We start from the raw sequence: 26217 nt of genomic DNA on the forward strand, positions 1-26217 counted from the left end.
AGTCCCATTTAAATGAATGGATTGAGCTTCCATATCAGGTACAGCCACTATACAATGTACGGCAGTATGTCTATAATGGACTGAAGCGACAGCAGGACTCTCCCAAGTGCTGCTGTGACTTTAATCAGCTTGATGTGGATCCCAAGCAACAGACCTGTGCTGATCAAATACTGATGACCTTTCCTGATGATAGGTCATCAATAGCTAAAGGAGTTTTCCGGGACTAAAGTATTGATGATCTATCCTCATGACTGGTCATCAATATCTGATTGGCAGGGGTCGGCCACTTAAGACGTTAGTGCTGCACCTCTTCTCAGTTATGTGACATCATGTTCATTGGTCACATGGCCTGAGAGCAGCTTGGTCCCAATTAGTTGCTATACAAGTTGCAGCCATTATGAAATGTATAGTGCTATGTCTGGTATGCAGTGAAGTGACAGCGGTTGTCACCTCAGTATGGCAGCCAGTTCACACAGCTTATTGGCAAGGGTCCTAAGCAGACCCCACCTGATCTCATATAGATGATCTGTTCTTAGGATAGGTTATCAATATTAAAGTCCCTGAGAACCAACTTTATGTCCACTTTAATTCTAGAATTCAAATTAACTACAGTAGCATGTTTCAACCTCTATAAGCCTAGTACCCCTGGACAAAGAAATTTTAACCAAGTACCCCCAAATCTATGGTCCATCAGAATCTAAAGCAAATGTGCTCAGCTGTTAGCATATTACACTGACTTTATCAGTAGTGCAAATATACACATGAAATATAATAGCAGTCAAAAGACCAAGAGACAAAGTTAATGTCATTCAGTCAAAGTGAAGGTTTATAGTTTCCCCCCCAATTTATACTGCTATACAATGCTTACTTAGTACCCCAATACAGTAACTCCACAGTTATTAAACAATGACACCGTTTAATGTCCAATGAGAGTTTGACACTGTGACACCCATAATTGTCTGAACAGGGGCCCATTTCACTTTTACCACAACGTGCTCATGGCAATCTCCTTTGAACTCAATGAGAAGTGTTTCTGGTGAAAAGTATTGCTCAGCTGTTTGTGTCACTGCTGTCTTGCTGGTGACCCCCTAACACTAATTCAGGGACCATAAATCCTCTACATCTTTATCAGAGAACTTCTTAAGTATGGTTTTGTTTCTCTACTCATCCTGTTGTATCCTTTCAAGTACAAATTAATCACATCCATGTCTGTGCCTTGTCATTAGTATGTGTGTATATATATTCATGCCTCTTCGGATTTATTTCATTATGTCTGAGGAAGGACCCTAAGAGGTTCGAAAGCTCGCTATAAAATCAGGTACTTTTGTCATTTTTAGCCATTAAAAAGTATCATATCTACAAGATTACTTGGTTTCTCTTGCTGGGAACAATCCCATGTCACCCCTAATTCATGCGTATGAAAAGTTCAGGTTTAAAACATTAAAAGGGTTTTCCAGGTCTCCAGTATTGATGCCCTGTTATTAGCACAGGTAATCAATAACCAATCAGTGTGGGTCTGCGCCAAGGACCCCCACAGATCGGCTGCTTGGAGAGGCCACGGCACTCGGGTTAGTGAAGTGGATGCTTCACTGAATAGTAGGCACAGCGCTGTAGGGGAGGGACTGGCGAGGAGACAAAACAGGTAAGTACGGCTTCATTTATTATTTTATACTATGCTCGCTTGAAAAAAAATACCAACCGACAACCCCTTTAATATACTCATCATGAATCCATAACTCATAATGGCATTGGTCATCCCTGCAGTCCTTTTTATTGCATTGAAATTAAGACAAAGATGAAGAGCAAAAATAAGATTAGATGTAATTTTACAGAACTAAAGTGCGCACAGATATCATCACACGCGGCGAGACACGAATAATATCTGATTATTTTTAGAAGTCATTGTGTAGGCTTCACTGAGAATTATTTACTGGGACTTTCCAGGAAAAACTGATACATTGTGTTATGCTGAGTACAAGGCCTGAAGAGGTGATGTGTGCCTTCTATTTTCGGTGTTTGCTGAATGTTTGAGTCATGTACCACCCCCTCAGGTTATGCACTGGGCATAGCATTTTTCCAAAATGTTTTTTTTAAAGAGGAGCTGTTGGCTCTCCGGCCTCATCTAGTCAATAATTGTATAATATAACAATTCTGGAACATCTTTTCTTAGAACTTTGCGTTTCGCTTTTTCTCTCCTATTCATCCCATAAACTTATGAATATATTGACAACAGGGTGTAACCAGGTGGGGGTGTACCTATGCAGTCTGATTCTGTCCAGTCAGAGCTGACATTAGGGACACACCCTTTTGGCAAGGGAATGGTAAAACCGACCTGTCAACTAATTCATACATTTCTAGAGAAAATAACAGAGGAGCAGCACAACATGAGTTCTTCGAAAAGATCCTCCAGCATAGTTATTTCATATGGAATACAAATACACGAGTCAAGACAAGAAAAGGAAAACTGTTGGCGAAATGCACAGTTGAATTTAAGTTAAACATAACAAAAAATTAGTATGAGGTTTGACCTGAGTGATATATTTTTTAAATGTGTTTATGCTCAAAAACTGACAAATTTTTTGGTTATATTTTCACAATAATCTCATGATACATCGGTACAGCATTAGCTAGAGGCTATACAATTCTGCCTGCTGGAGGAACAGTTTAATTATTATTACCTTCTATATTCACCTAAATAAGCTACAGATAAATATACAGTCAGGAGGATGAGCTGTGATCTCCGCTATTATAACTGTGTGACAGGAGCTGTGTGATCATCAGCAGTAACTATGACACAAGTGTCTGTGCCCTCCTCAAGGCAGTTTCTGTGGTAGGGTCCATGGACTAGCATCACATAAACTGAGAATATGATTACCGTAGAAAATGAATCAATAACCCAAAGAAGATCTGAGCTGGTCAGAATAGAGAAATCCAAGACAATCGGAGGAAAAACAGACTGGGAGTTTCAGATAGAAAGGAATAAATAACCAAGGTAACACTAGCTCACTTATATATACTGTGGGGATAGTTGCATAGTGAATGCCCTTTTAATATTGGTGTCTGATGATATTTTTATCATACATTATGTTTCACAATGATCACAGTGGGATGTATTATAAATGCCTTTAACCCTTTCCAATCCAATTTCCCTGCCACTCACACACTCCCCCAGGTCTAATATATTTTGGGTGGGAAAGCTCGTTGTGGATTCCTTGGAAATACTTAACAAGAACACATAAAAATGATCCGTGATGATGATTTTATTAGCAGTTTTTTGAAAATTCAACGTGAGTTATGAGTGTTTCACATCGGGAAGCTCATTTGTAATAATCCTCTGAATATATGTATATTGCTAATACTATTCATTTCTAATTTCTCTAATGATTATCTATCACAGTGCCATACAGAGGCATTTTATGACTGCATGCATTGTGTGAAGCGCATTTCTAACAGTAATGCAGAAGAGAGCTCGGATATCTATATAATAGTAGAATATATATATACAGAAGAGAACTTCGATGTCGCACCTCTCCTCTGCATAGTGTTAGAAATGTATCAGACTTTGCCCAACATGGGAACTTATGCAGGGAAATCTTAATGTAGGACGTGGTCCAACATTGGATTGAAAAGAGCTAATATGTAAATGTAACTAAATATATATCTTTGGCAAATGTGCCTGGGTTTTGGTAGCAGCAGTGCAGGTCTACATGTCTAGTAATGATACAGCATATATAACATGAAAATAGAGAAATGTAATCACCATCGTAACAACAGTGTAGCTATAGGGGGTGCAGAGAGAAGTCACACCCTGGTTCTGGTGCCTGAGGGGTCTTAAATGCCCTTCTGCCACATGAGAGGATGCCACTATAATGAATGGCATTGAGGGGGGGGGGGGGACCCTGGTACAAGTTGTCCAGAAGCTTCAAGTTACACCTCTGCATCATTATATACTATATCTTATCTGTGGAAGAAGGTGGATGAACAACATCTCTATGGCTGAAACTGTAGAAATGATTGTAGACCACCTGGTGGGTCAGTATTTCTGTGGCATACTTTGGGCATGTTTCTATTTCCCGACATATATAGACTGCTCTGAGAGTGAAGGGAGTGCCGCAGTTTATTAGGAAGCCATTCATGTTGCCTGATATGCCCATTGGGTGCATAAAGTATAACATAAGGGTGATGATGGTGTAGTGACACAAATGTCTGCATGTACTCAAGAACCAGATTAGGATGATTAACGGTCTAATCTATAAGATAACCAGTTTTCCGGACCTTTCCTCTTACAGGCTCTGTGGCTTTGAACCATTTTATGATGAACGTGGAGACCAGTACATGTTCAAAAGAATTCTCAACTGTGATTACGACTTTGTCTCCCCCTGGTGGGATGATGTATCACTGAATGCCAAGGACTTGGTGAGTACCGTAAAATGTGCTTGACTTTCTTCTTTTCTTTTAATCAAGGGGGCATGGACAGACCTGTTTTTAGGTTATGGTTACACGGGATATAAATACTGCAGGATTTACAGTATAAGCCATGTGGGTGAGATTAAATAAATCTTGTCCACATGATGCGATGGTGAAAAATATTTCAAGAGTGAAAAAAGTGTATTCAAAATACATTGCACAATTAAAATCCACATCATATCAAGTCATGCTGCACATTCCAACATTTGTAATGCAAATCTGCAGCAAAATCCGCACAATCAGATGTCACTGCACAAACTAAACCTAGATTCATCGCTGAAGACAACCCGGTTCCACTCCGTAGCAGTCCAGCTTCAAAGTTCATGACACCACTGCAAACTGAGATGATGGTTGATGTCAATGGGTGCTGTGAGATCAAACGTCCTTCAGCTAAGCGCCTTGAAATGGTTGCAACAGACACAGGATCATAACAGTGGCGCCACCTGTCTCTAGTTGTAGCTGCTCGTACTTATTAGACAGTGTCCTGAGCCTTGATGCCTTGTATACGTGCCATCATGCATCCATTGGTCCCAACACCTCCTAACAGTCTGGTCAGAACGACCCAGGTGGTGGACAATTCATCGATACGACCTTCTAGCTTTTCGCATGCCAATAATGCACCCCCTCTCAGACTCTGGTAACGGGGTGAAATCTCTTCTAATGCATCATAGAGGCGTCTAGTGGTCAACAAGCTCTACACAAGCGGAAGAAGAGGTCACTACATACAAGTAGCCTCTGAGAGCCTTTTTATAGGCCAAGGGTAGAACCACTTTTTGGTCCTCAGGTGACAAGACCGTTCATCTAATCACACCACAACTCTAATCATTTGCACACACATGTAATATAGGTATATGTGTATGTATACATATCACACGCCTCAATGCTGTAGACCAGCAAACTGCCAAAGTGTCTGCTTTTATAGAGGTGATCATACTTGCTGATGATCAGTTAATCAAGGGCATTTGATTAGCAGCACCTGGCTGATACTTACCCTTTTCAGTACAGGTGTACTTATTTTTTTTTACACACATGCATTTTGGCCTAGTTTTTACTAAATAAATGACAGCACGGTGTAATTTGTCACGTGTTATTGTTCATCTGAGGTTGCATTTACCTAATCTTAAAATCTAATTACCAGAATTTTGTTCTGTCCTGGTACGTAAAACCATAGAATTCAATAAGGTGTACTTAGCTTTTTAGACACAACAGAAACCACTAATAGGAGACTTTAACTAGAAGTTATGTAATATCTATGGGTGCTAGTGTACATTAATTTAGTAAGCAATCTGCATGTGGGCAGTATTGGGCAGCCTATTTATTCAGTACTGTTCCCCAGAGTCTCTACATCACGTACAGATTGTTCATTTTACACAATGATTACTTAGTTTAATAATAATAATAATCTTTATTTGTATAGCGCCAACATATTCCGCAGCGCTTACATAGACAGGAGGAATACAGAAAGACAAAAGTACAAAAAATTACAGAACCACGGTTACATAGTAATCAGTTGATGGAAACAATAGGGGTGAGGGTCCTGCTCCAACGAGCTTACATACTACGAATAGTGGGGTGATACAGAAGGTAAAGAGGCTGGAGATGTGCATGGTATAGTGAGGTGGAAGAGTGAGTGATGTTATACACATAGACAATGGTCAGACATTTAGCTGTGTGACGGCAGGATCAGCATGACTGCAGATTTATAACGGCTAGCAGGGATTGCAGTCAATAGGTCAGAGAGCATGTTATCAGGCGGAGTACAGAGGGGTTTGCTTAGGGAATGTGGTATGCCTCCCTGAAAAGGGGCGTTTTTAGAGCTCGCCTGAAGTTTTTCGAGTCCTGGATTGCCCAGGTATCCTTTGGTAATGCGTTCCAGAGGACCGGTGCTACTCTGGAAAAGTCTTAGAGGCGGGAATTAGAAGTTCGAATTAAAGGGGCGCTCAGTCTGGTTTCGTTAGCAGAGCGAAGAGCCCGGGCAGGGTGATGGATTGAGATGAGGGAGGCGATGTAGGGGGGCGCTGCACTGTGGAGGGCTTTGTGGATGAAGGTAGTAAGTTTAAATTGAATTCTGTATTTAACGGGCAGCCAGTTCAGCGACTGGCACAGGGCAGAGGTGTCTGAGTAGCGGCTGGACAGGAACATGAGCCTGGCTGCCGCATTCAGGATATATTGGAGAGGGTAGAGTCTGGTGCAGGGGAGGCCGATCAGCAACGAGTTGCAATAATCGAGCCGAGAGTGGATGAGGGCAACAATAAGCGTTTTTAGTGTGTCCACAGTGAGAAAAGAGCGGATTCTTGCCATGTTCTTGAGGTGCACCTGACATGTACGGGCGAGAGATTGGATGTAGGGGGTAAATGAGAGATCAGAGTCGAATATGACCCCAAAGCAGCGGACTTGTTGTCTGGGAGTTATGGTGGCGCCACACACGGAGATGGAGATGTCAGTATTCACTGAAATAAGTCAGTATTTATGGTGAGTTCATTTAAGACGTGGGCCACACTATGACTTCAGCCATGTGACATAATTGCAGTGTTACACTGCAACACCACATGTATTGATTTTATCAATAGGGTCGCATGACCACAACACAACAGTCGCAAAAAATCCAAAACTTGTCACACACAACTTTCCACCATAGACTGCAGTGTAAATTGTGGGCAACTTGCCTGTGAACATGTCTGTAATTTGGCTGTTGCTTTTTTTTTTTACAGCCAATTCGTAGCTTAAAAATATTTGCATGACAGCAAGTTGCATAAAGTTTTGGTCTCATGACCAAAATTGCCCTGTAGCCCTAGCCTAAGGGAAAAACAGACTTTACAACACCTCATTTTTTGGTATAATTGGCTGAATGTATTGAGCACTGACCACATAAATGCAGAGTAGTGCTATACAATAATGATGGATTCACACATGCAGTTTTTGATGCCAAACACATGGGTGCAGAAACAAGAGAAATATCAGTCTTTTCTTTGTACTTTTCCCTTGTTTTGGATCCACACTCAAAAACTGCATGCGCGAATCCTCCTTAAGGCAAATTCATTCTGATTATCAATTTCCAGTGTAGCTTTACTTACAACAAGGAGACAGAATTTAATTATTTTCCATGTGGATGAAGTTGCTGAATTATTCACCTTCCTAGGGAGTATAGTTGTGTAATGCTTAATTATATGTTTCAAAGTAATGTCTCCAGTGAGATAAATTCACTTGAGGCTTTGGCTGATTCCTAGCCTGGATATACAGGACCTTGGAGAGCAGTTGTATACCTTCTTACTATATTGTTCTCTCCGCTCTAAACTTCTTGACTTTGTGTATTGGTTTCTCTTTAATAGCATTTTATTTAACACTTTATGCCCTTTATGATGACTAGTGGCTTGATTATGATGATGTTTTAAGATATTGTACCTTTTTTTTCGAATATATATAGGTGAAAAAGTTAATTGTGTTTGATCCAAAGAAACGCCTGACTACTCACCAAGCTCTTCAACACCCCTGGGTCACAGGCAAAGCTGCAAATTTTGCTCATATGGACACTGCTCAAAAGAAACTGCAAGAGTTCAATGCAAGGCGCAAGCTCAAAGTATGTATATGGCATACACAAGGACTAACATTTTTTATCTCCGAGCTCAATGGTGCAAGTCAGTGTGAATTAAACAGGTTTTCCAAGACTTTTTTTATTGATGACCTATCCTCAGGATGGGTCATGAATATCAGATCGTTGAGGGTCCGATACCTCTGCCAATCAGCTGTTTCCCAAAGCTGCCGTGCCCCAGAAGTAGCATAGCTCCATACACAGTGTAGTGGGCCAAATGGTACTGCAAGCTCTGTCCCATTCAAGAGAGAGGGTTGCAATTCCATTCCAGGCTGCTGCATAGTGTATGGAGTTGTGCTAGTTCTAGATACAGCGCATCAGAAAAACAGCTAATTGGTGGAGATACTGGGTGTTGGACCCTCTGATATAGATGACGTATCCTAAGAATTGGTCATCTATGAAAATGTCCTGTACCACCCTGTAAGGCACCTACATTCATATCTCTACAGAAAAGAAAGACTGTTCTCTTATTGATAGTTCTATGGTTGGGGTCTTTGTCTTACTACAGATATGGTAACAGAAACATTCAGATCAGAATGGAACACAAAGTATTTGCTTTTATAAAAAAAACTCCTTTTGTGCATGGTAAAGCAGTGTGATGATGTTGCAGACATAATACAGGGTATAGTCAACAAGACTGATGCAGTGCTATATATCAATAGTAGTGTCCTATATTGAAGTAACAATAGCGTACTTGAATAAGTAGGCATGGATGCGCTACACAATGGTATGACGGACAAGCCTATTAGAAGTACACGACAGCATCAATACTCCCTAGACACACAGCATGTCCCCCAGGGTACATTTTCCAAAGGTTGATAACCTAGAGTATATAGGATATTCCAAATTCTGCTATAAGAACCCTTTTCCTGTGGTGAGACCTTTGCATATAAAGTTTGAATGTAGCTTGACGTTTCTGAAACTCAATGCAAAATCAGGGTTTCCTACTAGAGATGAGCGAGCATACTTGCTAAGGCAAACTACTCGAGCGAGTAGTGCCTTATTGGAGTACCTGCCCGCTCGTCTCTAAAGATTCGGCTGCCGGCGGGGGTGAGAGGTGAGTTGCGGTGGTGAGCACGGGGAGCGGGGGGGAAAGAGGGAGAGAGAGATCTTTCCCCGTTCCTCCCTGCTCTCCCCCGCCGCTCCCCGCCCCCCCGCCGGCAGCCGAATCTTTAGAGACGTGCGGGCAGGTACTTGAATAAGGCACTACTCGCTCGAGTAGTTTGCCTTAGCGAGTATGCTCGCTCATCTCTATTCCTACCTACAATGTGACATTTGTAATACTAGTGTCTCCTTATGTAGCAGATAGACTTTGAGACTTTCACGCATCCTAGAGCTAATGCAAGTGCAAAATGTCTCTGGTCTCATAAGGAATGAATCACAATCATAGACTATTGTATATGCACAGATGGGTCACTAATAACGTGAGGTCAAAGCTCAGATAAGTTAGTCATTAACATCATTCTTTAAGTTTCAGTGTATAGTTATTAAAGGAATTGCCCCACAAAAATATGGAGTGGCGGTTATGCATGCACACTACTGCTCCATTAATTCCAATGGGACTACCACAGATAGCTGAGCTTTTGAACTATCATTGGTAGTGCTATTGAAATGACCTGGCCAAGATAAACCGTGGGTAGATGCGAAATAGCCATTTGTGATACCACCATCCTACATTTCTAAGCATGCCTTTATTTTAAGGAAACCAATAAAAAATCTTTTATTGGTGAGTTCTACTAACTTTTTCTTTATTGTTGGAATATGCAAGTCTTGGATGCAGGCGGAGCACCACCACCTGGATTCCAGGTGTCCCTGAACTTAAATATCCTAAGATTTGAGTCAGCAGTGCTAACATATTAAACTTTGTGTATTGAGAATTAACTTCTTTTTGTGGGCCAACCCATTCAAATTATTCATGAGGTTCAGAGTTCTAAAAAGCAGACCTACCACTACTGAAAAAAATGGTGAAGTTGAATGTCATTTTTAGGTATTAGTAGTAGTTTGGTCATTTGAAACATTTTGACCTCCAGTCTACAGTACGCAGCTACAAATGCATTAATATTTCTGCAAATATCATGAGTTTTACTTTTTTTTCCCCCATAGGCAGCTGTTAAAGCTGTGGTCGCCTCTACTCGTTTAGGGAGCGCTGGAAGCCATAGCAGTCATGACAGCAATAAGACAAGCAGAAATCCATCTCCAGTTCAAGAGGCTGGACATGAGGAGGCATCGATTCAGCAATCTAAGAAGGCAGAGGAAGGAGCTTCTTGAGTCAACATGGTTCATGTTTGGGTCCGGGTCTCTGCCATTTCATGCACCAGCTACATCAATCTTTATCTTCGCAGGAAAGATTCCCTAGCATGGCCCTGTGATAGGTCTTATCACTGGGTGCTATGAAATGCACAAGTTGGTGGTACTTTGTTCAATGCATGTGACTGCTTATCAAAATAGTAAAAATGGCCGACCTGAGACATGGAAGGTGTAGTGCTGTACCTACACGTGAGCTATGACTTGGGCAAATATTATTTCAAATATAACCTCAATATGCATAGTATCTACACTGTAGATAAAGTATGAAGTGTGTAGTGTTTCATTTTACAATTTTATAAAAGTAATGGACTTTATAGAGAATATTCTACTAGTATAGGTTCTCATTTCATAATCTTATCATGTTGCTGGGAGTGATATTAATCATCTAAAAGAAACCTGTCTATCACCTTGCGTCATATCACCTCTGTTTACAAGAATATGCATTGATGGTCAATGAATAGAAACATTCCACTGATAATACAGTAAGATGAATGCACAGGCCGAGGGGCTGGAACGCGGTATGTTAATATAGAATGCATTAAGAATGCCTTATAATTACACTTTATATACAGTATTTTATTAACTACAAAGCACTTTCATAGATCTCTGGCATTGTATTGTCTAGAAGAGGAATGCTTAATAAGTAACAAGAATAGACGTGCAGTAACTATAAACCGAATTGAATTTTATCTAGAAACTCTTGCATTTTTAAAGGCACTCGATAATGGATACAGAAGGTCATAAGGAATGAAATCTTCTTGTACATTTCTTTTTAATATATCAGGTTTATTTAAGAGACTATTGTAACCTATTTAAGTTTAAAGCTGATATTTATCATTGGAATGCTCATCTCTATTACTAAGATTTTTCCTTTTGTAATTAAAATATAAAGCAATTGTCGTTGTCTGTTATATGTGTAAGACTTTGAAATCTCGAAAAGCAGTCATATACTTACTGATATACTAATGCAAGAGGGTAGGTATAAACAGCGCATCCCTCAACATGCAGATAGTCAAACTGCTAGATGGAGGAGCATTGACAGGGGTAAGGTACTGATGAACAACCACTCACACACCTTCCTTATATTGAGTTGAACAGCTGCTTAGTACTATTTTTCCACAAAAAAATAGATTATACCTACCTGATAATCGGGTTTCCAATAGTCTCCACGACAGCACCAAATTGAGATTGCCTCCTCCTGGTAGGACAGGAACATACTGAGAGGTTAAAAGCTCCCCCCCTTCCCCACTTTCCTCAGTGGATTCTAACGAATTGCCGGGGCAGGAGCTAAACTTAAAAATCTTCCCTTAACCGGGGTTTTTTCTCTTTTTTTTTGGAATTTATACATTATATTACTTTTTTAGGGGGGGGGGGGGAAGGTACGGGTGCTGTCGTGGAGACTACTGGAAACCCGATTATCAGGTAGGTATAATCTATTTTTTCCCCCAGTCGTCTCCACGACAGCACCAAATTGAGACGTACCAACTAAAGTTTTTTTAGGGTGGGATTGCTGCCGAGAGGACTTTGTGGCCGAAGGCCATGTCCTCGTCCTGCTGCACCTTTACCCTATAGTGTTTAACGAATGTATGGGGTTTCTTCCAGACTGCGGCTTTGCATATCTGCTCGACCGAGGCTGAGCTGTGTTCGGCCCATGAGGATGCTACTGCCCTTGTAGAATGGGCTTTAAGAGCTAAGGGGATTTCCTTCCCGAGGGCTTTATAGGATTCTATAATCGCCAGGCGGATCCACCTGGCTATGGACCTTTTTGCTGCTTTGTTACCTTTATTTGGGCCACTGAACTGGACGAACAAGTTGTCGTCCCGTCTCCAGTGGCTCGTTGTATCTATGTAGGCTAGGACTGCTCTCCTAACGTCCAGGCAGCTTAGGGTTTTTTCTTCCTCGTTTTTTGGATTACTGAAAAATGAGGGGATTATTATATCCTGGGACATATGAAACTCTGACACTACTTTTGGCATAAAAGCAGGGTCCGTTTTAAATATTAGTTTGGTGTCTGCGATTTTCATGAATGGGTGGCGGATGGACAAGGCCTGCAGCTCGCTAACCCGTCTTGCGGAGATGATGGCTAATAGAAAGATGGTTTTGATTGTAAGCATTTTTATGGGTAGCGCCTCGATCGGTTCGAACGGTACTGCTGTCATGGCCCTTAGAGCTCAATTAAGGTTCCAGTCTGGAAACAGGTTTATGGGCCTAGGCCGTAATCTAGCTGCCGCTGTTAGGAACCTGTGGACCCATCTGTCGTCTGCGAATTTTGTGTCACAAATGGCGCTAAGGGCTGAGACCTGGACCTTTAGGGTGCTCGGAGAGAGGCCCATCTCTAAGCCCTCCTGCAGGAACTCTAAGATTAGCAGAGTGTCGGGGATAGAATCCCCGCGATCCCTTCCCTGTCTCCATGAGGAAAACCTTCTCCAGACCTTCTGGTAGATCAGGTGGGTCGTCTTTTTTCTACTGGACATTAGGGTTTCCACTACTCTCTCTGAGAATCCTTTCTTTCTTAGTGAGGATTCCTCAAGAGCCATGCCGTTAAATGGAGTTTGTCTAGGCCGGGGTGGTTCAGTGGCCCCTGCGATAGAAGATCTGTCCAGGTAGGAAAGGTGACTGGGTCCTGGACGCTCAATGTTGCCAGAAGACCGAACCAGCTTCTTTTCGGCCAGAAGGGGGTCACCAGGATTAGCGTGCATACCTGGGTTCTGAAATGCTGTAGGACCCTTGGGATTAGTGGTATAGGAGGAAAGGCGTACGCCAGCCCCTGTCCCCAGTCCTGGCCTAGGGCGTCCACTGCTGTCGGACAATCTCTTGGCCAGAGGGAGAAAAAGTTGCCTACTTTTGCGTTCTCCCTGGTTGCGAAGAGGTCCAACTGTGGGGACCCCCACCGGTTGGTTAGGATTCTGAATGCCTCTAGGGAGAGGGACCATTCTCCTGGGTCTATCTGCCTTCTGCTGAGGAAGTCCGCTTTTTGGTTTAATGTCCCCTTCAAGTGGGTTGCCGTGATCGAAAGGATCCGGCCCTCTGCCCAGTGAAAGATTTTCTGTGTGAAGCTTTGCAGGGCGGGAGATCTTGTGCCCCCTTGGTGTCGTATATGGGCGACTGCGGTGATGTTGTCTGACAGTATCTTTATGTGCTGGTTCTGTAGCGAGTTCCCCAACTGCTGTAGAACCTGCCATACTGCCTGTAGTTCTCTGTAATTTGAGGACTGTTCTTTTGTCCTCTGAGGCCAGGGCCCCTGAAAGAACTGGTTCCCCACATGCGCCCCCCATCCCCAGGCGCTTGTGTCTGTTGTGATGTGGGTGGCTGGGATTTGTAGCCAGTGAACCCCTCTCCGCAGGTTCTCTGGGGATGCCCACCAACGTAGGGATGTTTTCACCACGTTTGGGATGTACATTCTTGCTCCTAGCGAGGACTGCCTTCTGTCCCACGAGGATAGGACTACGGCCTGCAGGGCTCTGGTGTGGGCCTGGGCCCATGCTACTCCTGGAATGCATGATGTCAAGCTTCCCAGGAGAGACATTGCTTCCCGAATTGTGCAGAATCGTCTTCGTAGGAAAGATTTGACTATTCCTCGGATTTTTTGTATTTTCTCCTCGGGTAGGTAGGAGCATTGCGATTCTGAGTCGAGCGTTATTCCCAGAAACGTCTTCTGATTGTCGGGATCTAGGCTGGATTTTTCCCAGTTTATGATCCATCCTAACGATTGGAGAAGCTCTAGCACTATCTCCAGGTGTTTTGTTAGGAGTTCTCTGGATTCTGCTATTATTAGAACATCGTCCAGGTAGGGTACTATTAGGACTGATTTTTTTCTCAGGTGGGCGGCTACCTCTGCCATAATTTTGGTAAAGATTCTGGGGGCTGAGGATATCCCGAAGGGCAGGCATCTGAATTGGTGGTGCTCTATTCTTTCGCCCATGTCCACTGCGAACCTTAGGTATTTCTGAGACCCTTTGTGGATTGGTACGTGGAAATAAGCGTCCTTTAAGTCAATGGAGGCCATGTAGACTCCTCTGGGGATCAACTGTATCGTTGAGGAGATGGTTTCCATTTTGAATTTTCTGTATCGGACGCAGGTGTTCAGGGGTTTCAGATTTACTATCATCCGATGTTTCCCGCAGGGTTTTTTTACTAGAAAGAGCCTGGAATAATGGCCCTGGGTTTCCTCGTTTCGTGGTACGGGAGATATTGCGTTTAATAGTTGCAAGTCGCGCACGCTTTGCCTTAGTAGGTGTAACTGTTTCTTTGAGGCTTTTGTGGTAACGAATTTCCTTCTGGGAAGAGACACCAGCTCTATCTGGTATCCATACTGTAGGATCTTTGGGATCCATGGGCCCTCGCAGATTGCGGCCCATTGATCCACAAAGTTCCACAGCCTTGCCCCTACGGGGATGGCGTCAGGGTCGTTGCTTCGGCTCCCCCTGGTGGGGGTTGAAGAGGATATTCCTTCCTCTGCCCCCCTTGGGTTAACTCCAGCGGCCTGTCTTGCCCTTGCCTCGGTAGGCCTCGGGCTGTTGCATTGGAGCCCGGAAGAAGGTCTTTCCTCTCTGTGGCTTTTCTTCGGGGAACCCTTTTTTCCTGTCGGCCGCTTTTTCTAGAATTTTGTCTAGGTCCGGTCCGAACAAGAACTGGCCGTAGAATGGGAGGGCGCATAATTTATTTTTTGAGGCTAGGTCCCCGGACCATGATTTCAGCCATAACACCCCTCTGGCTGAGTTAGAGCGGGCTGTGGCCTTCGCCGAAAGTCTGACGGTTTCGGCTGCGGCGTCCGCTAGGAAGTTAGTTGCCATGCGCAGGACCGGAAGGGAGTTTAGGATCTGTTCCCTCGGCGTCTTGTTGGTTAGGTGTAGCTCCAGCTGTTCTAACCATACCCCCAGGGTCCGCGCCACGCAGGTGGCTGCGATCCCTGGCCTAAGAATGTTTGCCGCTGCCTCCCATGATTTCTTTAGAAGGCCCTCCGCTTTGCGATCCATGGGGTCTTTTAACTGTGCGACGTCCTCAAAGGGAAGAGTCGTCCTCTTGGCTATTTTGGCCACCGGGACGTCTACTTTGGGTACCTCTTCCCAGCTTGCGCAAACTTCCTCTTCAAATGGGTATCTCCTTTTTACGCCTCTAGCGGAGAAGGAGCCTGCGTCTGGTTTACTCCACTCTTTCTGAATTATTTTAGTGATATTCTTGTGGACAGGGAAGGTATGCTTGCGCCTCTCCCCAAGTCCACCGAATATCTCATCCTGTAGAGTACGTGGCTCTCTGGGCTGTTCCATTTTTAGTGTAGCCCTGACTGATTTAATTAGTTCCGTCAAGTCGTCTTGATGGAATAAATATTTATTGTAGTCCTCCTCGTCTGAGGACTCCTCGGCCGCCTGTTCCTCTTGCCCCGATCCGATAGAACTCTCGGAGTCAGAAGGCTCATCAGGAACATACGCCTTTTTCTGGCGTTTCGCTGGCGGTGCCGGCTGTGCCGTTAGGGCTGATCTGACCTCCTCCTTCACCAGCTTCCTAACGTCCTCCAGGAATCCCCCCGATTCCTCTCTGACTAGCCTAGCTACGCACGCCTTGCATAGAGGCCTCTGGTACGTAGCTGGCAGTTTTATCCCGCATTTTCGCAGTTTTGTTCTGGGGGGGGGGGGGGGTCTTTTTTATCCCCCTGACAAACAAAGCATTTTTGCGGGTAAATATGCAATTTTTCCATACACAATACACAGGATATTTGCATTTGTATTTTTTGCCGCACTGGCTACTTACGGCCGCTGAGGCTGAGGTTTCAGCTGTCTCTGGGGCTAGAGCACTCATTTCTGTACCGGTGCTGCAGACACCCTGCGACCTGTAGTGCTGGTTTGTTCTGGCTTCTCTCAGGTTCCTATTTTTTTAAAATTTTCGCGCTCCTGCGCTAAGCCCCGCCCCCTCCGCTCCTGATGCAGACGCAATGACGTCATCGCGCTGGACACGTGACGTGACGCAGCGCCCCGCCCCCTGCCGTCAAAGGGCTTCCTGGGGCGCCGCGCTGTAATTTCTGCCGGAGAAGGAGAGGGACTGAGTCTCCCGCTTTGTACCCCCCATGGGCCACCGCGGGAAGAACCTGGCCGGGGGGTTACCACCCCATGTGGCGTCCCGGGATTCATCTGGCTGGGAAGGGAAGACAGGGTGAGCCACTGCCCTCCGATCCGCCGGTAGGTAGTTCTGGCTGGCTTCTCCACCAGCTCCTCTCAGCGATCCTGCCTCCTAGCAGGACAGGAAGACACTGAGGAAAGTGGGGAAGGGGGGAGCTTTTAACCTCTCAGTATGTTCCTGTCCTACCAGGAGGAGGCAATCTCAATTTGGTGCTGTCGTGGAGACGACTGGGGGAAAATGGCATATACAGGGTGTCAGGCCACATGGTACTTCTGGTAGTGCTTAAAACGTTGGCATTAAAGTAAACAATGACATAATATTGCTAATGACCTATAGTTACCGTGTTTCGCCGAAAATAGGACACTGTCCTATAGTAATTTTAGCCCTCAAAAGAGGCACAGTGTCTTATTTTTGGCCGATGTCTTATACTCACCTAGCCGCTGGCGTCTTGGTCCTTTGTGCTGGTCACCCCATCACTGTGGCAGGCTGCAGTGTAGTCCTCCACACTGACAGATTATTCTGTTCTTGGTAACGGGGCTTTGAATACCTCACCTCCAGCAAGCGAGCGCTGTGATTGGATCAAGTCCCAGCCAATCAAAGTCTCCCTGCTACAGTTTCGGGGAGACCAGTGCAAGGGACCAAGATACCAGCAGCAAGGTGAGTATTGCTGTCTTTTTTTTTTACCTAGTGTAGCTAGGGCTTATTTTTGGGCAAGGGCTTATATTTCAAGCCATCCCCCACACCACACCCCGAAAATCATAGTAGGGCTTATTATCAGGGAAACACAGTAGAACGTGCTGCTATATGCTGTAAGGCTCTGTTCACGCTAGTGTAATGACTTACTTATAATGGAGTCCAGACAGCAATGACAGCTCCTTTTTTGAAATCCTGATGGATCCAGCTGACTTATAGCAGGGTAGAAATGCTATTGTGGTTTTAGTATTTTTGATGGTAAGACTAAGGCCTCATGTCCACGGGCAAAATATGATTTTAAATCCGCAGCAGATCACCCGCATGCGGATCCGCATCCTATAGGGATGCATTGACCACCCGCGGGTAGATAAATACCCGCGGATGGTCAATAAAAGTGAATTTTAAAAAAATGGAGCATGAAAAAAAAGGTGACATGCTCCATTTTCTTGCGGGTATCCTGCGGGGATGGCTCCCGTAGGCTTCTATTGAAGCCTATGGAAGCCGTCCGGATCCGCGGGAGAACTAAAATAAGAATAACTTACCCACAGCGGACCATGCAGGTCTTCTCTTCTTTACAGCCGGATCTCCTTTCTTCGGCCTGGCTGATTTGCCCGGTGCATGCGCGCAGCACGCTGCTGGCGTGCCGAGTACATCAGCCGGCCGAAGAAAGAAGATCCGGCCGTAAACAAGAGAAGACCTGCCCGGTCCGCTGCGGGTAAGTTTATTCTTATTTTCAGCGCTCATGTCCGTGGGGCAAGAGGGACCCGCTACGGATTCTCCATGGAGAATCCGTAGTGGGCCTGATTTTCCCCGTGGACATGAGGCCTAAGGCCGCCTGCAGACGGCCGGGTCGGATCCTGCTGCGAGAATTCTTATGTAATGCAATCCTATGGCAGCAGGCACGGGCAGAAATTCTGCGGTAAATCTTCAGGAGTCCTAACACTAGAGGTTACTTTATTACTCTGCTGCTCTCACAACACCACAAGTCCAGAAGGAAAGTGACTGTCAGTGTGAAAAAAAGCTTAACACAATACTGTCCCAATGAAAAAGTTTAGCTGAGATGGGAATAAGCTTTGAATTAAATCCACTGCAATTCAATGTTATTGCACTATAGCATAGGGCTTTTTTCCAGCCTAAGGGCGCCCACCCACTGGCGTTTGCGATTTTCGTGCGTGAAAAACGCTGCGTTTTCGCTGCGTTTTTTGCCGCGTTGTCGCGGCGTTTTCGCGGCTTTTCCATTAATTTCCATTGACTTTCATGGGTGCATTAGGAGAAAAATAAGGACACATATGCAACTGACAGTTCCTATGTTAAAAAACGCAACGCAAAAAAAAACGCCAGTGGACAGGAGTACATTCAATTCTAATTGCTCTTGAGAAAAAACGCAAAACGCAAAGAAAAAAAAAATCGCCAGTGGGTGGGCGCCCTTAGGCTTCTTTTACACAAACGTTTTCTGGCAGCTATTATCTGCCAGAAAACGTTGCTCGAAAATCTCTACCATATAAAGCATTGGATTCCAATGCATTCATTTACATGGGCGATCTTTTACCTGCACCAGCACTCGTTGAAGAAGACAGATGGCTCTATTTAGATATTTAAGCTAAATAGAGCCATTCTGCTGAGCGCAACTGAAGCATCCATTCACACATTGCGCTCGTGTGCATGGATGAGAAACCGCTAATTCCTTTTGGAACTAGATTGCGGCAATGCAGAGTTGTCGCAATTTTTTGACATGATGCGTTTTACGTGAAAACGCAATGCTCGTGTGAAAGAGGCCTTATATACTATATCCAGCCAGTTGAGCCAATTATTTTGCAATGTTAATCAAGAGGAAGGTAAAAAAACTGCAATGAGGTAAGAGACATTTGCAAACGGGTATTGTCTCAAGCACACCTGATTCAACTAATCAAAAGCTTAATTAGTTGCGTCAGCTATCAGGTGTGCTTGAGATAAAGCACATCAAATACCTAAATGGGCTAGGGCCGTGTCTAAAAAGGTACTTTTTGGGGGGGATCTAGCAAATCCCAGAATTGGACCAAAACAAAAGGAAAAAAAAAATCCCTAGAATGTAACTTTAATTAGTATTATTAAAATGAAAGCACTCAAAACAAAATAGTCAATAGACAGCTAGAATGTGAGGCTACCCGGCCGTGCAGTATCTCACAGTGTGGGCCAGCTATTATGACAGATACTCCACTTTCAGCTCTGGACACAACGAAAATAGAAAAGATTTTGTTTTCGTGAACTCAAATATTCTGAAAAATACTCAACGCGTTTCTGTGTGGATGTAGTGACACGCCATCAGGAGTCGTTTAAATAACTTCTCACTTAGTAAATACAGTGGACTGTAAAGAACAAATAAAAAAACAGTTCACAGCTGATCTATTAGGGTTCAGTCCATTATATGTTGTTTGTCAGGGGGGGTCAGCCCATGTACTGGAAACCACCAGGTAAGTACGGTAATCAGACACCTCCTGGAGGCTCACATGGGGTCCACCTTGGAATTTACTTATATAGATAATGTCAATGCACATAAAGTGTTTGTATGGTGTCAGAACAGAATAACGATCTGTTAGCCTTCAATTAAGGTCCTAGATTAAGGTTTAGCAGCCTTTATGTCTTGCAGTGTGAACACACCCCACACACAGCTGTCTTGTCTGGAATAGGGGGTTAATTCACATGGTCAGATGACCAAAACGGTCCTCTTGCTGTTGGTCCCCAAAATGGGGGCCAACAGCAAAACTGGACCTATAGAAAAAAAGCTACAAAGGACTATCAGCTCACTGACAGCATATTAGCGAGGTACCGACTAGACTGAACCTATCTGAGGTCACAGCTTCACAGATTCGTTGTTTTATAATAGGCTATGGCAATCAATGGCAAAACTACAATTCAGCTGGAGGGCCAGAGAGCCCGAACAATAAGTTGGATACTCAGGTAGCCAAGAAATGAACAGGTGAGCAGAGGACCTACTATAGGTGCACTACATAGCAATACAACTTTTATAAATGTTAGTGTAGGAAAAGGAGAGTGTGAAGTGATGACTAGAGATGAGCGAGCACCAAAATGCTCGGGTGCTCGTTACTCGGGACGAAATTATCGCGATGCTCGAGGGTTCGTTTCGAGTAACGAACCCCATTGAAGTCAATGGGCGACCCGAGCATTTTTGTATATCGCCGATGCTCGCTAAGGTTTTCATTTGTGAAAATCTGGGCAATTCAAAAACGTGATGGGAACGACACAGCAGCAGGCGAGGGGCTACATGTTGGGCTGCATCTCAAGTTCCCAGGTACCACTATTAAGCCACAATAGCGGCAAGAGTGGGCCCCCCCCCCCCCAACAATTTTTACTTCTGAAAAGCCCTCATTAGCAATGCATACCTTAGCTAAGCACCACACTACCTCCAACAAAGCACAATCACTGCCTGCATGACACTCCGCTGCCACCTCTCCTGGGTTACATGCTGACCAACCCCCCCCCCCCCCCCCCCCGCACGACCCAGTGTCCACAGCGCACACCAAACTGTCCCTGCCCAGCCTTCAGCTGCCCTCATGCCACGCCACACTCATGTCTATTTATAAGTGCGTCTGCCATGAGGAGGAACCGCAGGCACACACTGCAGAGGGTTGGCACGGCTAGGCAGTGACCCTCTTTAAAAGGGGCGGGGCGATAGCCCACAATGCTGTACAGAAGCAATGAGAAATCCAATCCTGTGCCACCTCCATCTGGAGCTGCCCCTGTGGGCATAGCAATGGGGAACCTATGTGCCACACACCATTCTGTCAAGGTGTCTGCATGCCCCAGTCAGACCGCGTTTTTTTATAAATAGTCACAGGCAGGTACAACTCCGCAATGGGAATTCCGTGTGCACCCACAGCATGGGTGGCTCCCTGGAACCCACCGGCGGTACATAAATATATCCCATTGCAGTGCCCATCACAGCTGAGGTAATGTCGTGCTTAATGCAGGTGGGCTTCGGCCCACACTGCATACTCCAGTCAGACTGGGGTTCTTTAGAAGTGGACACATGCAGTTACAACTCCGTGTGGACCGACAGCATGGGTGGGTGCCAGGAAGCCACCGGCGGTACATAAATATATCCCATTGCATTGCCCATCACAGCTGAGGTAATGTCGTGCTTAATGCAGGTGGGCTTCGGCCCACACTGCATGCCCCAGTCAGACTGGGGTTCTTTAGAAGTAGACACATGCAGTTACAACTCCCTGTAGACCCACGGCATGGGTGGCTCCCTGGAACCCACCGGCGGTATATAAATATATCCCATTGCAGTGCCCATCACAGCTGATGTAATGTCGTGCTTAATGCAGGTGGGCTTCGGCCCACACTGCATGCCCCAGTCAGACTGGGGTTCTTTAGAAGTGGACACATGCAGTTACAACTCCGTGTGGACCAACAGCATGGGTGGGTGCCAGGAAGCCACCGGCGGTACATAAATATATCCCATTGCAGTGTCCAGCACAGCTGATGTAATGTCAGCTTTAATGCAGGTGGGCTAAAAATTTATTTGATTACACTGTAGGCGAGGGCCCCCAAAAATTGGTGTACCAACAGTACTAATGTACCTCAGAAAAATTGCCCATGCCCAACCAAGAGGGCAGGTGAAACCCATTAATCGCTTTGGTTAATGTGGCTTAATTGGTAACTAGGCCTGGAGGCAGCCCAGTTAAAATAAAAATTGGTTCAGGTGAAAGTTTCAACACTTTAATGAGCATTGAAACGTATAAAAATTGTTTATAAAAATTATATAACTGAGCCTTGTGGGCCTAAGAAAAATTGCCCGTTCGGCGTGATTATGTGAGGTTTCAGGAGGAGGAGGAGGAATATTATACACAGATTGATGAAGCAAAAAGGTCCTTGTTTTTGATGGTGATAGAGAACGATGCTTCCATCCGCGGGTGCAGCCTACGTATTGCTTAGGTATCGCTGCTGTCCGCTGGTGGAGAAGAGAAGTCTGGTGAAATCCAGGCTTTGTTCATCTTGATGAGTGTAAGCCTGTCGGCACTGTCGGTTGACAGGTGGGTACGCTTATCCGTGATGATTCCCCCAGCCACACTAAACACACTCTCTGACAAGACGCTAGCCGCAGGACAAGCAAGCACCTCCAGGGCATACAGCGCGAGTTCAGGCCACGTGTCCAGCTTCGACACCCAGTAGTTGTAGGGGGCAGAGGCGTCACCGAGGACGGTCGTGCGATCGGCTACGTAATCCCTCACCATCCTTTTACAGTGCTCCCGCCAACTCAGCCTTTACTGGGGACCGGTGACACAGTCTTGCTGGGGAGCCAGAAAGCTGGCAAAGGCCTTGGATAATGGTCCCCTGCCTGCGCTGTACATGCTGCCTGATCTCTGCGCCTCCCCTGCTACCTGGCCCTCGGAACTGCGCCTTCGGCCACTAGCGCTGTCGGATGGGAAGTTTACCATCAGTTTGTCCACCAGCGCCCTGTGGTATAGCATCATTCTCGAACCCCTTTCCTCTTTGGGAATGAGAGTGGAAAAGTTCTCCTTATACCGTGGGTCGAGCAGTGTGTACACCCAGTAATCCGTAGTGGCCAGAATGCGTGTAACGCGAGGGTCACGAGAAAGGCATCCTAACATGAAGTCAGCCATGTGTGCCAGGGTACCGGTACGCAACACATGGCTGTCCTCACTAGGAAGATCACTTTCAGGATCCTCCTCCTCCTCCTCCTCCTCTGGCCATACACGCTGAAAGGATGACAGGCAAGCAGCATGTGTACCCTCAGCAGTGGGCCAAGCTGTCTCTTCCCCCTCCTCCTCATGCTCCTCCCCCTCCTCCTCAACGCGCTGAGATATAGACATGAGGGTGCTCTGACTATCCAGCGACATACTGTCTTCCCCTGCCTCCGTTTCTGAGTGCAAAGCGTCTGCCTTTATGCTTTGCAGGGAACTTCTCAAGAGGCATAGCAGAGGAATGGTGACGCTAATGATTGCAGCATCCCCGCTCAGCATCTGGGTAGACTCCTCAAAGTTTCCAAGGACCTGGCAGATGTCTGCCAACCAGGCCCACTCTTCTGTAAATAATTGAGGAGGCTGACTCCCACTACGCCGCCCATGTTGGAGTTGGTATTCCACAATAGCTCTACGCTGCTCATAGAGCCTGGCCAACATGTGGAGCGTAGAGTTCCACCGTGTGGGCACGTCGCACAGCAATCGGTGCACTGGCAGATTAAACTGATGTTGCAGGGTGGCAGCGTCCGTCTTGGAGTTGCGGAAATGTGCGCTGACCCGGCGCACCTTTCCGAGCAGGTATGACAAGTCTGGGTAGCTTTTTAGAAAGCGCTGAACCACCAAATTAAAGACATGGGCCAGGCATGGCACGTGCGCGAGGCTGCCGAGCTGCAGAGCCTCCACCAGATTACGGCCGTTGTCACACACGACCATTCCCGGTTGGAGGCTTAGCGGCGCAAGCCAGCGGTCGGTCTGCTCTGTCAGACCCTGCAGCAGTTCGTGGGCCGTGTGCCTCTTCTCTCCTAAGCTGAGTAGTTTCAGCACGGCCCGCTGACGCTTGCCCACCGCTGTGCTGCCGCGCGACACCGACTGCTGGCGACGTGCTGCTGCTGACACATCTTGATTGCGAGACAGAGGTTGCGTAGGAGGAGGAGGAGGAGGAGGAGGGTGGTTTAGTGGAGGAAGCATACACCGCCGCAAATACCACCACCGAGCTGGGGCACGCAATTCGGGGGGTGGGTAGGACGTGAGCTGTCCCAGGCTCTGACTCTTTCCCAGCCTCCACTAAATTCACCCAATGTGCCGTCAGGGAGATATAGTGGCCCTGCCCGCCTGTGCTTGTCCACATGTCTGTTGTTAAGTGGACCTTGGCAGTAACCGCGTTGGTGAGGGTGCATACAATGTTGCGGGAGACGTGGTCGTGCAGGGCTGGGACGGCACATCGGGAAAAGTAGTGGCAACTGGGAACCGAGTAGCGCGGGGCCACCGCCGCCATCATGCTTCTGAAAGCCTCCGTTTCCACAAGCCTATACGGCAGCATCTCCAGGCTGATCAATTTGGCAATGTGCACGTTTAAAGCTTGAGCGTGGGGGTGCGTGGCGGCGTACTTGCGCTTGCGCTCAAGCAGTGGCGCTAGCGACGTCTGGACGCTGCGCTGAGAGACATTGCTGGATGGGACCGAGGACAGCGGAGGTGAGGGTGTGGGTGCAGGCCAGGAGACGGTAGTGCCTGTGTCCTCAGAGGGGGGTTGGATCTCAGTGGCCGGTTGGGGCATAGGGGGAGAGGCAGTGGTGCAAACCGGAGGCGGTGAACGGCCTTCGTCCCACCTTGTGGGGTGCTGGGCCATCATATGCCTGCGCATGCTGGTGGTGGTGGCTCCCCAGCTGATCTTGGCGCGACAAAGGTTGCACACCACTGTTCGTCGGTCGTCAGGCGTCTCTGTGAAAAACTGCCACACCGTAGAGCACCTTGACCTCTGCAGGGTGGCATGGCGCGAGGGGGCGCTTTGGGAAAAAGTTGGTGGATTATTCGGTCTCGCCCTGCCTCTACCCCTGGCCACCGCACTGGCTCGGCCTGTGCCCACACCCTGACTTGGGCCTCCGCGTCCTCGCCCGCGTCCTCTAGGCCTACCCCTACCCCTCAGCATGGTGTATTACCAGTAGTGCAGAAACAGAACGCTGTAATTAAATGTGCCGCTTATTGGCCTGTGGTTGGAGGCTGACTTCGCTTACGGAACGCCAGGAAATAATTTTGCGCAAGCCTGCTGTAACACTTAGCTGGCTGCGTATGAATTAGGAGGACGACTACACCCAGCACAGACCCAGAACACTGAGGACAGTCACAGGCAGCCCAAATAGATTTTTTTCCCCAAATGTTTTTGCAAAGGCCCACTGCCTATATTCAATAAATATATCTCTTCTCTCTCTGCGTCACCGCTACTGGCCCTGGAGTATGTCAAATAACTGCAGACTGTTGCACTGTGGACTGGAATACAGCGGTGATGTAACAGCCAACACAGAGCCAGGAAATAATTTTGCGCAAGCCTGCTGTAACACTTAGCTGGCTGCGTATGAATTAGGAGGACTACTACACCCAGCACAGACCCAGAACACTGAGGACAGTCACAGGCAGCCCAAATAGATTTTTTTTCCCCAAATGTTTTTGCAAAGGCCCACTGCCTATATTCAATAAATATGTCTTCTGTCCCTGCCTCACAATATATGTGTTCTGTCCCTGCCTCACAATATATGTCTTCTGTCCCTACCTAACCACCACTTCTGGCCCTGCAGTATTACTGCAGGGCGCAATGCTCTGCACGGCCGATATACAAAAAAAAAAGTGCAACACTGCAAAAAGCAGCCTCCACAGTACTGCACACGGTTAGATGTGGCCTTAAGAAGGACCGTTGGGGTTCTTGAAGCCTAAAATACTCCTAACACTCTGCCTGTAGTAGCTTCGGCACCAACAGCACTTTCCCTCCTCTATGTCAGAACAAATCTGTGGCGAGCCGCGGGAGGGGACGATTTTAATACTCGGGTGACACCTGATCTCGCCAACCACTCATTGCAGGGGGGTGGTATAGGGCTTGAACGTCGCAGGGGGAAGTTGTAATGCCTTCCCTGTCTTTCTATTGGCCAGAAAAGTGCGCTAACGTCTCAGAGATGAAAGTGAAAGTAACTCGAACATCGCGTGGTACTCGTCACGAGTAACGAGCATCTCGAACACGCTAATACTCGAACGAGTATCAAGCTTGAACGAGTACGTTTGCTCATCTCTAGTGATGACATAATGTATTTAGGCATAGTTGGGGGTGGCAGTTTCATAAATTCCCCTGTGCCCTGTAAGATGAGTCCTCGAAACAAGAGGTCTTGCAGAAATTTCTCTATTAAATGGGTTGTCCCGCGGCAGCAAGTGGGTCTATACACTTCTGTATGGCCATATTAATGCACTTTGTAATGTACATTGTGCATTAATTATGAGCCATACAGAAGTTATCAAAAGTTTTTCACTTACCTGCTCCGTTGCTGGCGTCCTCGTCTCCATGGTTGCCGTCTAATTTTC

At 46.2% G+C, this 26217-nt stretch overlaps 1 protein-coding gene across 1 annotated transcript in view; it reads left to right on the forward strand.

Moving 5' to 3' along the window:
* Positions 1–11259, forward strand: part of CAMK4 (calcium/calmodulin dependent protein kinase IV) — a 200885-nt gene extending 189626 nt beyond the window's left edge. The window contains exons 9-11 of the mRNA XM_066601905.1: positions 4290–4416; positions 7892–8044; positions 10160–11259. Coding sequence (XP_066458002.1) covers positions 4290–4416; positions 7892–8044; positions 10160–10324 — 445 coding nt within the window. The 3' untranslated portion in view covers positions 10325–11259. The remainder of the gene's footprint in view (positions 1–4289; positions 4417–7891; positions 8045–10159) is intronic.
* Positions 11260–26217: the final 14958 nt, after the last annotated feature.

Source organism: Eleutherodactylus coqui, chromosome 5, assembly GCF_035609145.1.
Source record: "Eleutherodactylus coqui strain aEleCoq1 chromosome 5, aEleCoq1.hap1, whole genome shotgun sequence".
Taxonomy (NCBI): Eukaryota; Metazoa; Chordata; class Amphibia; order Anura; family Eleutherodactylidae; genus Eleutherodactylus; species Eleutherodactylus coqui.